A 15,429-nucleotide genomic window follows, 5' to 3' on the forward strand; every position below is an offset into this window, starting at 1 on the left:
TCAAACTGTCTATTCCATTTCTCGTCTGAGTCTTTCATATGGTTAGTGTCTGCGTCTCTTTTACTATGAACGGCAGCACTGTGGTGTAGCTGGTAGAGCTGCTGCCTCACAGCACCAGAGACCCGGGTCCTGACCTCGAGTGCTTCTGTGTGGACTTTGCACGTTCTCTTCTGTGACCGCGTGGGTTTCTTCCAGGTGCTCCAGTTTTCTCCCACATTCCAAAGACATGTGGGTTTGTAGGTTAACTGACCTGTGTAAAATTGCCCCTCGTGTGCAGGAGGTGGATGAGAAAATGGGATAACATAGAACAGGTGTGAATAGGTGATCGATAGTCAGCCTGAACTTGGTAGGCTGAAGGACCTGTTTCCAGGCTGTATCTCCAAACTAACTGCTTTGGAACATATTCCCATAGTTTGTTTTAATGGGGTTCTTATGAGAAGAAGACCTTTCTGGTCATAAGGATGGCCTAAGGATGCACGGTGGCGCAGCGGTAGAGTTGCTGCCTTACAGCGAATGCAGTGCCGGAGACTCAGGTTCGATCCTGACTACGGGCGCCGTCTGTACGGAGTTTGTACGTTCTCCCCGTGACTTGCGTGGGTTTTCTCCGAGTTCTTCGGTTTCCTCCCACACTCCAAAGACGTACAGGTATGTAGGTTAATTGACTGGGTAAATGTAAAAATTGTCCCTAGTTTGTGTAGGATAGTGTTAATGTGCGGGGATCGCTGGGCGGCGCGGACTCGGTGGGCCGAAGGGCCTGTTTCCGCGCTGTATCTCTAAATCTAAAATGCTTATTAGCCTTCGAGGTTTGGAGAGAAATTAGGGGCAAATTAAAACATTCAAGGAAAGCTCCTTGAATGTTTTAATTTGCCCCTAATTACTGGTGGCGCGATGGTCAATGGGAGACCGCTTATCTGTATTGTCCGGACGGTTCTTTGTTCAGCTCTATTTTGCAAGTTTTTTTTCCTGTAAATCCCAGCAGGCTTCCCACAGAAGGCAGAGACGACCAAGGCTTCTTTTAAACAGACAGAGCTTTATTCAGAAATACATGAAGTCGTGGCACATCTTTCAAGTGAGAAAACCCTACAGAAAGTGGAACATCGAAAATTTGAAAAAGAAAACATCAAAATAAAAATATTTGATCATACGCAACAGATGGATGGATAATTTCCCTCTCAAATCCTCCAGGGTCCTTCACGTCAGATCCAGTGCCACTGCTAGAATCATCGCTAACGTTAGTCTGGCACTGTTGCTGCACAATGATGCACCTGAAATTAGGATCAAAATTCATCATCTTGCTTTTTTGGTAGATCATTTTTTCCCCAAAATATTCTTTATTTGTAATATCTACAGTAAATTTCAATGTCAAAGCCGCCACAGCCGGACATAAAAACAGCTTTTAATTCCACGAGCAGTGACTCTACTCAAGAGTCAAAGTCTTTAGTCTCCTTTTGCTCTGGTATTTTATTTCATTCTTCACATGTTTAAACTATAATGTTTTATTCTTAATGTTTTAATGTTTTATGTTTTATTCCTAATTGTTTACTGTATGTCCGTGTTGTTACTTGTGAGGGAGCACCAAGGCACATTCCTTGTATGTGTACATACTTGGCTAATAAAATGTATTCAATTTATTCAATTCAATTCAATTCAATTCTATTCAAATGCAATTAGGACATGTCATTATCTTCATTCTCCTGCCTTCTCCCCATAACCTCTAAGACCCGTACTAATCAAGAATCCATCTATCTCTGCCTTAAATATATCCACCGACTTTGCTTCCACAGCCTTCTGTGGCAAAGAATTCCACAGATTCACCAAAGAAATTCCTCCTCATCCCCTTTCTAAAAGAACGTCCTTTAAATTTGAGGTTATGACCTCTAGTCCTAGACTCTCCCACTAGTGGAAATATCCTCTCCACATCCACTCTATCCAAGCCTCTCACTTTTCTGCACATTTCAATGAGGTCCCCCCTCTCATCAGTGGCACAAATGTATCTTCCCAACACTGCAACAGTGAAGTGTTTGAATGGCTGCCTATGTATGGCCCAGCCCCTGAGTGTTCAGAGACAGTGGGACCCTAGACTATGGGTATTCTGGACAGAGCCTTTGGGGCCTCAGTGCGTACTCCTGCACCTTGAAACGTGCCAGTTGGAGGCAGGTGCCAGGTGGGGAGGATGTTTCCACTAGTGGGAGAGTCTAGGACCAGAGGGCACGGCCTCAGAATTAAAGGACGTTCCTTTAGGAAGGAGATGGGGAGGAATTTCTTTAGCCAGAGGGTGGTGAATCTGGAATTCTTTGCCACAGAAGACTGTGGAGGCCAAGTCAATGGATTATTTTTAAGGCAGAGATTGACAGATTCTTGATTAGTATGGGTGTCGGGGGTTATGGGGAGAAGGCAGGAGAATGGAGTGGAGAGAAAGATAGATCAGCCATGAATGAATTGCGGAGTAGACGATGGGCCGAATGGCCTAATTGTACTCGTAGAACTGATAAACTTTTTAACGTCCTATGGGAACTATATTCTGCATTCTGTATCCTTTTGCTCTACCTTTTGTATTTGAGTTTGGCTTGATTGCATTTATATACGATGGGGGAAATCACTGCTATCTGGAGGCCCTGTGTGTAATATTGAGCATGACTTTCAGGTTACAAAGTCTAACTTAGACCATGCAGATACCTGATTTGCTTACCTCGACTGCTTACTCTAAACATGTCTTAGAAAAACTCTGAGTCATTATCCGTTAATAGTTGTCATTTCTCAAGGACATCGATCTGCCATAAATGCTGTAGTCAGGATGGAACCCGGGTCTCTGACACTGTCAGGCAGCAAACTCTACTGCTGTACCACCGTGCTGTCCAGTCGTGCAATGCTGATCCCCCGACTCGCTTCATCTCATCTCTGCTCTCAACTATGAGGTGTTTGGATAAACCTTACAAATCTGGATCGAAACCCAATCATAATCTTCTTAAAGTCAACAGAAAGAAGAGATTTAAAATGTCACTCACCACTTTTATCGTCAGTGCCTTTAGGAATGTTTGGATTTTCTGAAAGATAATAATTTAAAGTCTGCATGAAAACATACACATTACTCAGCTCGTAAAGTTGTAGTCGCATGCGTGGTTTTGCAGATAGTGAAGATAGTTGTGAAAGATTGCAGCAGGATCTTGACCGATTGGCTAGGTGGGCTGAGGAATGGTTGATGGAATATAATACAGAGAAATGTGAGGTGCTGCATTTTGGGAAGTCTAACATGGGCAGGACCGACACAGTGAATTGGTGCTCCAGTTACTTCCCACATTCCAAAGACGTACAGGTTTGTAGGTTAATTGGCTTTGGTAAAAATTGTAAATTGTCCCCAGTGTGTTAGTGTGTGGGGGTCGCTGGTTGGCACGGACCTGGTGGGTTGAAGGGCCTGTTTCCTCGCTGTATCTCTAAAGTCTCAAATCTAATCTATCTCAACTGAGTCAGTGGCTAGGAAATTGTAAGTAGCTTTATTTTAGGATGGGGAGGGAAAAATAAGTTTGCTATTACTGTTCAATATATTTACTGAAAGGTATCAATTGGTTGAATGTGACTACAAATAGGGGGTGGGAGTTTAGAGATACAGCGCGGAAACAAGCCCTTCGGCCCACCGGGTCCGCACTGACCAGTGATCCCCGCACATTGACACTACCCTACAATCACTAGGGGCAATTTTACCTTGATACCAAGCCAATTAACCCACAAACTTGTACGTCTTTGGAGTGTGGGAGAAAACCGAAGATCTCCGCGTAAACCCACGCGGTCACGGGGAGAACGTACAGACAAGCACCCGTAGTCAGGATCGATCCCGGGTCTCTGGCGCTGCTAGCACCGTTAGGCAGCAACTCTACAACTGTGCCACGGAGGGCAGTGGAGGCCAAGTCACTGGAAGAATTTAAGAGAGAGTTAGATAGAGCTCTGGGGGCTAGTGGAATCAGGGGATATGGGGAGAAGTTGGGCACAGGTTACTGATTGTGGATGATCAGCCATGATCACAATGAATGGCGGTGCTGGCTCGAATGGCTGAATGGCCTCCTCCTGCACCTATTTTCTATGTTTCTTTGTTTCTATGTGGCACCTTGTCGCCCATGTGTGCATCTGCCCAGTTATTTTAGCATGCTCTGCACCATTGACACATCCTTCTCAGTGTTTCCACACTGGAATGCATTGAGTTGATTTTCATTAAGCCAAATCAACCACTCATACACCTTCCGAGGGGAGGGATTGGGATGGTTGGGTGGGGGAAATGGAAGGGTCAAAGGCCGATTCATGGTCCTACATGCAGAAGCTTGGGTGAGTCACAGAGAGCAGTCGATACATCAGTCTGAAGAAGGGTCTCGACCCGAAACGCCATCTATTCCTTCTCTCCGAGATGCTGCCTGACCCGCTGAGTTACTCCAGCATTTTGTGTCTACCATCCAGAATCATGGCTCGGTAAACATTACTGATGTGCAAGATGGTACTGAGTTGCTAATGATTAACATGCAGTGCAGTTACAGATATGTTTTAAGTGCTTCTGAAATCCATTGACTCCAACTGAACCCAATTTCAGAATTGAGATTCAATGAGTTTGTTTGTTATTTTTTCCTTAGAGTACGGGACGAAAGATGCATTTGTGCATCAGTGGCTTCAGGAGAAATGGAAGGGTCAGACAAAACTGAACAGGCAAAATGAAGAAGGGTCCCAACCCGAAACATCACCGATCTGCATTCTCCCTGGATGTTGCCTGACCCGCTGAGTTACTCCAGCACTTTGTGTCTATTTTTGTGAACTAACATCTGCAGTTAAAATGCAGAAGCAAGGAACTGCAGATGCTGGTTAGTACACAAAAGGTCAGAGATTGCCGGAGAGGCCTACATGTCAGGCAGCATCTCTGGGAAACGTGGATAGGTGAGGCTTTGGGTCAGGACCTTCCTTCACACTGATTGTAGGGGGAAGAAGAAATATTTATATTGGGGGGGGGGGGGGGGGGGGGGAGAAGAAAGACAGGAAAGGGGGAGAAGCAGGAGAAAGTGTAAGAAAATAACTGCAGATGCTGGTACAAATCGAAGGTATTTATTCACAAAATACTGGAGTAACTCAGCAGGTCAGGCAGCATCTCAGGAGAGAAGGAATGGGCGGCGTTTCAGGTCGAGAGCCTTCTTCAGACTCCAGCAGGACAAGGTGTGGTCGGTAATAGGTTGACACAGGTGAGGGGTGTGTTTGTTACGTAGATGGTGAAACAAAGGCCAGAGATAAGAAAGGAAGGTGTGAGACAGGGTAGAAGAATTGTGGATTGTAAAGCTTGAGGGAGGAAGGTGGCAGGAGAGGGGGGAGGTTGTTGGGATTAGTGCTAAGTGGGCGGAGGGCTGTGTATTCAGAGGGGGTGAGTGAGGTTAGAGTGTCTGAGGGTAGTCGAGATGTCAGGACATCTGAGGAGACAGAGCAGTCCCTTGTTGCTGCTGAGTAGACGATGGTATTGTCACATCCAGCGGGCACTGATAGGTGTGCACTTACCAAAAATGATGAGTCTAGCGTGGGTGTCCGTTGAGCCCAGAGGGTTTTCACTGGTGCAACGGTACATTGACCCGTTCAGCTCAGCTGGTACCCTCTCCAACACCAACAACTTGCCATCATGCTCAATACTTCCATCCAGCAGCCTCCCCCCGACTCTGGTCCATGTGAAGAGTGGCTCCGGGAACACATCATTCTGTCAAGGTAGAAGGTATGGCAGGAATCAGGCTATCTGTGAGGCAGACACAGAGTGCTGGAGTAACTCAGCGGGACAGGCAGGCAGCATCTCTGCAGAGAAGGAATGGGTGACGTTTCGGGTCGAGACCCTCCTTCAGACTGACCCTTCTTCAGTCTCGACCTGAAACGTCACCCATTCCTTCTCTCCAGAGATGCTGCCTGCCTGTCTCTCTGAGTAACTCCAGCTTTTTGTGTCTATCTTCGATTTAAACCAGCATTTGCAGTTCCTTCCTACACAGGCCGTACACTGTGAATGGCTCGATGCTAATCAACTATTGTCTTTCTGCTGACTGGATATCATGGAACAAAAGCTTTTCACTGTACCTCGGTACACGTGAAAATACAATAAACTCAAACTCAGCTGTGCTCCCCGTCTCACTAACTTAGTAACACTCACAACTTCTAACCATTGTCTCCCAATTTCCAGGGGTGAAGTCTCTGCCTTTTAACATTCATTCCATAGTTCACCCTAGTCTTCATCTCGGCATCTTCAGATTCTGTCACTTAGTTTCATTTAGTTTAGAGATACAGCGTGGAAACGAGCCCTTCGGCCCACCGGGTCCGCGCCGACCAGCGATCCCCGCACATTAACACTATCCTACACCCACTAGGGACAATTTTTACATTTACCAAGCCAATTAACTTACAAACCTGTCTTTGGAGTGCGGGAGGAAACCGATGATCTCGGAGAAAACCCACGCAGGTCACGGGGAGAACGTACAAACTCCGTACAGACGGCGCCCGTAGTCGGGATGGAACCCGGGTCTCCGGCGCTGCATTCGCTGTAAGGCAGCAACTCTACCGCTGCGCCACCGTGCCGCCCTTTCACACGAGCATTGCTAGCAATGGGTTCTTGCACTTAATCCAGTCCCTTCTAGTTATTGTTACCCTCGTGCTATACATGCTGGCACTCTGTTCCCCATCCCTGAAACTAGGATAGTGCTTCTTCATGCTTTTCTAAGCATTGGATGGAAATCTGTTTTGAGCTATCCTGAGAACTTCCACTCTGCTTCCATGGGCAACAAACATTAATATCGCTTCTCCCCAGCACACACCCGATCATAGAGTCATAGAGTGATTCAGCGTGGGAACAGGCCCTTCGGCCCAACTTGCCCACACTGGCCAACATGCCCCAGCTACACTAGCCGGTGTTTGTTCCATATCCCTCCAAACCTATCCTATCCATGTACCCATCCAAATGTCTTTTAAATGTTGTGATCTACTTCCTCCAGCAGCTCGTTCCATACACCCACCACCCTTTGTGTGAAAAAGTTACCCCTCAGATTACTATTAAATCTTTCCCCCTTCACTTTAAACCTATGTCCTCTGGACCTCAATTCAGCTACTCTGGGCAAGAGACTCCGTGCATCTACCCGATCTACTCCTCTCGTGATTTTATACACCTCTGTAAGATCACCCTTCATCCTCCTGTGCTCCAGGGAATAGAGTCCCAGCCTACTCAACCTCTCCCTGTAGCTCACACCCTCTAGTCCTGGCAACATCCTCGTCAACTTCTCTGAACCCTTTCCAGAGGAACTCAGCCAAAGGGAATAGACACGAGCCAAAGGGACAGCACTCACTCACATATCAATTAGATGATGTTTCACCCAGATGCACAACCGAACTAATCCGCGGCACCCTCAATAATACTTCATATCTGAGCCTTGAAATCTGATGATTGTTTTTGGTACCATGAAATTAAAGGTATAATTAAATGCACTCTGCAGATTTCAAGGGTTTATCATCACTGTGTGAAGAGGTGCCACTCTTAGCTCTGAACATGCTGTGTGTCTTTTAGCTACTGTCTCCACACAACTCCAAGTGATGATTGGGACTCAGTCGATCAATAACCATTGCTGCAATATCAAAGGCTGGAGTAACTCAGCGGGCCAGGCAACATCCCTGGAGAGAAGCAATGGGTGACGTTTCGGGTCGAGACCCTTCTTCAGACCCATGGGTGACGTTTCGGGTCGAGACCCTTCCTCAGACTTGTTGAAGTCATTCTACTTGTGTTGACTTGAGGTGCTGTTGAAATCAGGGCGGGGGTTTTATCACGGAGTGAATAGACGTGTGTGTAGTTGCTCTGTGGAGCCGGCTGGCAACCTCTGTCTATAAACGAGGGAAGTGTGAAGTGGGTGGCAGCTGTAAGTCTCACGGGTGGGCTGGAAGGGCAGGACAGCTGAGATTTTGCTGCAAGCAAGTTGGTGAACAAATGGTGACCATCGAGTGCCTGCCAGGCCAACTAGGTTATTCAAAATGATAACCAAAGCAGAGAGCAGTCAATTATATGGTCTGAGAGGGTCTGAAGAAGGGTCTCGCCCCGAAACATCACCTATTCCTTTTCTCCAGAGATGCTGCCTGTCCTGCTGAGTTACGCCAGCTTATTGTGTTTAAATCAACATCTGCAGTTCCTTCCCACGTAATGATATTGCCTTTCCCTATCACTCTGCAGCGTGGAACACAGAACATCAAACATTCAGCACAAGAGCAGGCTCGACGGCCCACAATGTATGTGCCGAACATGATGCAGGGACCAACGTTTATCTACCTACATGTTATGCTTATGCTTCCATTCCCTGCATATTCCTGTGCCTATCCAAAAATCTCTTAAATGCCCCTATCGTATCTGCCTCGGCAGCATGTTACATCCACTGTGTAAAAAAGTTGCCCCACACAGTCACAGTTGAAACATCCCACCAATACCGCGCCCACCAGCGATCACCATACACCAACACTATCCTGAGCACTAGGGACAATTTACAATTCTTACCAAAGCCAATTAATCTTCCAACCTGCATGTCTTTGGAGTGTTGGATGAAACCGGAGCACCCGGAGAAAACCCACGCAGTCACGGAGAGAACATACAAACTCCGTTCAGACAGCACCCACAGTCAGGTCTATCGCACTGTAAAAGGCAGCAACTCTCGCCTTGCCACCCGATTTTTAAATCTCTCTACATAACCCCTCTATTTCCAATGTTTCCATATTTCCATATTGCATTTGAGATAAATGTAAATAATGTTCACTTGGACAAGAATCCTCTTCTCTTCCAATAAGTTACCATATCTACACAGTCCCATCTGTCTACAGAAGGTTAACTAATGATTTCAGGAGCTCAGGTTTGAAAGTGGACTTTTTCCAGCAGCTGCTTTATCATTTAAACAGAAAGTTGCCCAGCAAAAACCCTCAGGATAAAAATAACACAATCTAACCGGTATGACAAGTGATACAGTGTAGTGCAGGAACATAATTTATATTCAAAGCTCCTCCATCCCTTCACCTTTGCTTGGCAAATATTTTGTGACCTCGTGGAATGCAAATGTTTTCCCACTGTCTGTTTCCCGGAGGAGTAATCATCTGCAGCACTACGATAATTATACTGCAGGGTGTCAGCGTGTTAGCTGAACAAAATACAACAGGAATATTTTCATCTTGACAGAAGCTGGCAGCACATGAACTCCATCAGTCGACTTTGTTTACTCCTATCACGAAGCCCAGCTCTCGTGTGCAGTGCAGTTCAAAAGCTTTTCTTCCGGGACAATGTATCTCCCCTTTGTGTGTGCTCCTGTTCCATTTCCATTGCCAGCACACAGCTTGCCTCGAAAGGACAGTCAGGAAAACTATTCCACTAAACATTAACCCTTTATCCTGTATCTGTACACTGTGCATGGGTTGATTGTATAGTCTTTTCCCTGACTGAATAGCACACTACAAGAAAAGCTTCTCATAACATCGTGTAATAGGAGCAGAATTAGCTCATTCGGCCCATCGACTCTACTCCGCCATTCAATCCCCGCGATGTATCTCTCCATTCTCCTGCCTTCTTCCCATAACTGACACCCACACTAATCAAGAATCTATCTCTGCTTTAAATATATCCACTGACTTTGCCTCCACAGCCTTCTGTGGCAAAGAATTCCACAGATTCACCACCCTCGGACGAAAGAAATTATTCCTCATCTCCTTCCTTAAAGAACGTCCTTTAATTCTGATGCTATGACCTCTAGTCCTAGACTCTCCCACTAGTGGAAACATCCTCTCCACACCCACTCTATCCAGGCCTTTCACTATTCTGTACGTTTCAATCAATTCCCCCTCATTCTTCTAAACTCCAGTGCTCAGAGAGAGAAAGATTTTCTCAATCTTTCTCGGTAGAATGCTGCATTCACCTTCGACGGGCTTCCCCCAGGAGAAGGAGGGAAACATGGTGCCCAGAACTGACAATCCTCGAAATGCTGCCTCACCAATGTCCGATACAACTTCAAGATGACCTCTCACCTTCTATACTCAATAATCTGAGCTCAATAACTTTGTTCAGAAGCATCAGTAATTATAATCCTGCCAACAAACAATGAGGCTGGAGAGAGTGGAGACGTCACGTGACGATGCGCTGATGTATTCCAACGCATGTAGGTTTGGTGTGGTGCGACAATTTTGACCAACCAACCTGTCGTGTGCAAAGGTGAAGTAATTCAGGAGAAAGGATCTGTTCGCTGTCTTTGGTTAAACTTCCTCTTTTTCTGCTATAGATAGTCACAAAATGCTGGTGTAACTCAGTGGGTCAGGTAAACGTACCAAATAGTGAAAGGCCTGGATAGAGTGGATGCGGAGAGGATGTTTCCACTGGTGAGAGAGAGTAGGACCAGAGGTCACAGCCTCAGAATTAAAGGACGTTCCTTTAGGAAGGAGGTGAGAAGGAATTTCTTTAGTCAGAGGGTGGTGAATCTGTGGAATTCTTTGCCACAGACGGCTGTGGAGGCCAAGTCAATGGATATATTGAATGGCGGTGCAGGCTCGAAGGGCCGAATGGCCTACTCCTGCACCTATTTTCTATGTTTCTATGATATTTTTAGGACAGAGATAGATAGATTCTTGATCAATACGGGAGTCAGGGGTTATGGGGAGAAGGCAGGAGAATGGGTTAGGAGGGAGAGATGGATCAGCCATGATTGAATGGCGGAGTAGGTTTGATGGGCCAAATGGCCTAATTCTGTTGTTATCACTTATGACCGTATGAGGCAGCATCTCTGGAGGAAAAGAATAGGTGACGTTTCGGGTCGGAACCGTTCTTCAGATTTTTCTTTCAGCTATTGGTTTAATGACGTGAAAGAATTTTCTCTTTACATCCTTGACAAATGTGCAAGCGAGACGTGAAAGGGTTGGCTTCCTCTCCTCCCCCTGCTGTCCCGTGACTCGCCATCTGTCAATGTCTCCATTTCTCCAGGCTCCTCTTTGGAGAATAGTTAGGAGCGATTATGTATTCCAAGGCAGTGCCGCGCTGTGTAGTTCACTGGAGCGACAGCAGTGACTTATTAAAGGCACTTTTATGAGCAAGACGAGTCTCCAACCTACCATTAGTTTAATATCTGTGTGGCACAATCTCCACTGGCTTCATGAGCTATCAAAGGCAAAAGATATTGTTTACTTAGTAATCATTCACACAGCGAGACACTATTTTAAATGTTTTATCTGACTGCCCGGTTTAACCTTTTCCCCAGTAATGATACGTGTGCCTCCATATTCCAATTAGAATTTGCTTTTCGAGAGGATTTGCTGCCCATTCTGTGCCCTCCGACTGTAATGGATGGTGCAGAATCTTGATGTTTTAATGGATTCACACGATTGTTCAGCTTGTGCACTGCTAATGTTACACAGCCGACTTTTCTTTCCAAATGAAATAAAAGCTGCCTATGTCCTTCACAGGAGGTGGTCACATGTAACCAGGCAGATTGCTGTCATTATCATATCTCATGACGTTCGGGATCAATTCATTTGCCACTCAATTAAACTTTAAAGTTCCTTGGTGGTGGAAGAGAAGCGTTTACCTGAAATCCCACAACGGCGATCTTAACCGTGTCTCCAACGTGGACCCTGGTCGGACTCATATCGATCCGGGGACCTCGAGGAGCAGCTGTAAACAATGACCAGTAGTTTAGTTTAGAGATACAGCGCAGAAACAGGCCCTTCAGCCCTCCGAACCCGTACTGGCAAGCAATCCCCACGCACTAACCCTACCCTACACACACTAGGGACAATTTTACATTTATAACCAAGCCAATTAACCTACAAACCTGTACGTCTTTGGAGAGTGGGTGGAAACCGAAGATCTCGGAGAAAACCCATGCAGGTCACGGGGAGAACGTGCAAACTCCGTACAGGCAGCACCCGTAGACGGGATTGAACCTGGGTCTCTGGCGCCGTGAGGCAGTTGCTCTACCCTGTGCCACCGTGCCACCCAGTACCACCATTAGTTTCCAAATCTTTGCCGTTCCATGTTTCATTTTGGTGGGAAGGCATGTCTTTGGAAGCATGGAGTTCCAAAGCATTGCAAAGTCTATATCTGGATGGAAGGCATGACTTTGGAAGCATGGAGTTCCAAAGCATTGCAAAGTCTATATCTGGATTATCTTGCCCAAGTCACTTACCTACATACAGTTCCACTGAGAAATGTAATGAACAATAACCATACAAATAATGCAACGTTTGAAAACCAGAGTGGTTAAAATGGCCTTTTCTTCATGAAATTCATGGCAACTTGAGTATTTCCCAAGTCAATTTGTACATTGGCACCAGTGGACTTTGCTGGACAGTATTATTAAAGTTGAGCCATTGATGCTGAATTTAAAGGCTCTGTGTGTGTTATGGAAGAAGGGAAGATGCTGGCAGATGGAGAGACCGAGTTGTCTTTGCATAATTGCCACCAATCCCACTGTCAGGAGTGCAGAGTCTCCACGTTACTCTCAACTAGATTTTCATATACACCAGACAGCGTGTAAATCTGAACCAATCCAGTTTACATAGAAGTCCCATCTAATTAAGTTCATTCTTAAGGTCTGTCAGTGCATTTGCTGGCTCTCAGTGGAATTTAATTACAGCTCTTAGTGGAATTATTAGATAAAGCCATACATTGATTACCCATTAGTTCTTGCAGATTGCTACTACCCTGAAATGAACAGTTTATGAAGAATATATACACAGAATGCAAAAAAAAGACCAGAGAGAAAACAAAAATGTGATTCTGAAATGCTGTAAATTGAATAAATGCACTATTGACAAAATAAATCTGAAAGAAAGAACTAGAAACTCAGTTTTCATTGATGCTCATGAACTTCTTACTTTTCTTCTTTCTATGTTTCCATATGGTTCTCCGACCCAACTCAGACCAATACAATTTCCCCACTTATTTTCTCTTTAATTTAATAGTTTACACGTGTGATTAACCCACCGTGTTTCTCCCACCACCCATTTATAGTTGGGGGGTAATTTATCACAGTAGGGCATATAAGTACACAGAACTACATAGACTATTGTTATTATTGCACTGTTATTGTTTGTTTTGTGTGTATGTGTGCGTGTGTGTATAGATATATAAATATACTAGACCAAGTGGAACCATTGGGCCCAAATCTCTCCTGCATTTGTGCAGCACCCTCTCCTCCCCCACTCCCCCCTCCGCCACCCCCTCCCTCCCTCCTTCCCCCCTCTCCCTCTCCCCCCCTCCCCCACTCCCCCCTCCCTCCCTCCCTCCCTCCCTCCCTCCCTCCCTCCCTCCCTCCCTCCCTCCCTCCCTCCCTCCCTCCCTCCCTCCCTCCCTCCCTCCCTCCCTCCCTCCCTCCCTCCCTCCCTCCCTCCCTCCCTCCCTCCCTCCCTCCCTCCCTCCCTTCCCCCCTCCCTCCCTCCCTCCCCCCTCCCCCCTCTCCCCGTGTACTATGTTTATATATTGTGTTGTGCTGCTGCAAGTAAGGATGTCATTGTTCTACCTGGAACATATGACAATAAAACACTCTTGACTCTTGGATCCTGCTGCCTCAGAGGTTTAGCAAAGTGGGTTCAATCCTGACCTCCAGTGACACTAGTGTGGAGTTTGCACGTTCTCCATGTGACCATGTTAATTCCACATCATGCTTTTGGGAGATGGAAGGAAAGCCGAACACCCGGGAAACCCGCATGGTTGCGATAGAATGTGCAAACTCCACCCACATATCACCGGAGGTCAGGATTGAAGCCAGCTTGTTGGAGCTCTGGGTTAGCAGTCCCACCGCTACATCACTCTGCTGCCCTCCAGCATCTCTCCACCTTTTCCTCACAGAGTCATAGAGTCTTACAGTGTAGAAACAGGCCCTTCGGCACAACTTGCCCACACTGGCCAACATGCCCCATCTACACTAGTCCCACCTGCCTGCGTTTGGCCCATGTCCCTCTCAACCTGTCCTATCCAATGTACCCATCTAGATGTTTCTTAAATGTTACGATAGTAACTGCCTCAACTACCTCCTCTGGCAGCTCGTTCCATACACCCAGCACCCTTTGTGTGAAAAAGTTACCCCTCAGGTTCCTGTTAAATCTTTCCCCCCTCACCTTAAACCTACGCCCTCTGGTTCTCGATTCACCAATGTGGGATTCCCCACAGGCGTTGTCGAAGACACAAGCTTGTGAATGTCTTGCTCAGTGTCAAATGAATGAAATAAATAGTTTTCTTATGTGAAGAGGGTTCCAGACCTCATGGGTCAGTTGCTCTTCATGGTGTTGAGAAGGCTAGCGGACATATTGTAATGGCATCATCAACTGCACTGCTGGGCTTCCAGTTCTCTGCCAGGGGAGATGATCGTCATGTAATGTCAAGCAGCCCTTTGTTCAAAGTTAATGTCGGGTAACGTTTGGAGCCCAGCCCCTTTAGTGCAAATTTAAACAGGACCAGAGGCTCATGGTCACCACACTTTGTGGTTGTAGAACCATCACCATACTGAAGTCAATAGAGCGAATAGAAAAATCGTAGAAGAAAGAAGCAGAAATTTGATCTTTATAAACTTCTTCTTCTTCTTCTTAAGCCCTTGGCTCCTCTAAGGAGCGTAGGCCGTTGACAAATGTCCTCCACCTCACTCGGTTGTTGGCGGTTCTTTTGAGATCTCCCCAGTTGAGCCCACTCTCAGACGTTTCTGCATGGACACCTCTTCTCCAGCTGTTCCTGGGGCCACCTCTTTTCCTTTTTCCTTGGGGGTTCCATTTCAGGGCTTGCCGGGTGATGTTTGTGGCAGGTTTTCTGAGGGCGTGTCCAATCCAACTCCATTTTCTCTTTCGAATTTGTAAGTCAATGGGATCCTGGCTTGTTCTCTTCCACAGGTCCACATTTCTTTTTACGATTTTTATAATGTAAAATGCAAAATTCATGGAGCTAATGTGAGTTCAGAGTATAAAGCACAAAACCACCAGGAAAATGTAACATTGAAGATGTGGTAAATTTGCCGTAAGAAGCAATGTTAGAGGTTGTGCCCCATAGCTATTTATTCCTTCTTCTCTCGATGGAGTATGCACACTTTGAAGTTGGGGAATGGACTCAGAATGCTGGAGTAACTCAGCTGCCTGACCCGCTGAGTTACTCCAGCATTCTGTGTCTATCTTCAGTGTAAACCAGTATCTGCAGTTCCTTCCTCCACATTTTAAAGCTGGGGGAGTCAGTTTCAATAGTTACCAGGTGCATCGTTTCGACTTAAAATTAAATATTTTGCTCCAATTAGTGCAGCAAAAATAATGGGCACTCGTGAGGGGAACATTTTGGAGGCAAACAGTTGTGGGAATAAGCGGTTTGTTGTGGAGCCAATTGTGAATGTGATTTGGCTGTGGCCAATGTTGGCCTCCTGCACCAGAGCATCAGGGAGGATGGTCTCCTCAGTAATGTCA

At 46.1% G+C, this 15,429-nt stretch overlaps 1 protein-coding gene across 1 annotated transcript in view; it reads right to left on the reverse strand.

Moving 5' to 3' along the window:
• Nucleotides 1-1,027: 1,027 nt before the first annotated feature.
• Nucleotides 1,028-15,429, reverse strand: part of LOC144608068 (immunoglobulin superfamily member 21-like) — a 281,533-nt gene continuing 267,131 nt past the window's right edge. The window contains exons 7-10 of the mRNA XM_078425347.1: nt 11,577-11,662; nt 5,518-5,710; nt 3,006-3,044; nt 1,028-1,265 (exon numbers count right to left, since the gene is read on the reverse strand). Of these exons, the coding sequence (XP_078281473.1) occupies nt 1,192-1,265; nt 3,006-3,044; nt 5,518-5,710; nt 11,577-11,662 (392 nt within the window). The 3' untranslated portion in view covers nt 1,028-1,191. The remainder of the gene's footprint in view (nt 1,266-3,005; nt 3,045-5,517; nt 5,711-11,576; nt 11,663-15,429) is intronic.

This window comes from Rhinoraja longicauda, chromosome 30, assembly GCF_053455715.1.
Source record: "Rhinoraja longicauda isolate Sanriku21f chromosome 30, sRhiLon1.1, whole genome shotgun sequence".
In the NCBI taxonomy this organism is placed as follows: Eukaryota; Metazoa; Chordata; class Chondrichthyes; order Rajiformes; family Arhynchobatidae; genus Rhinoraja; species Rhinoraja longicauda.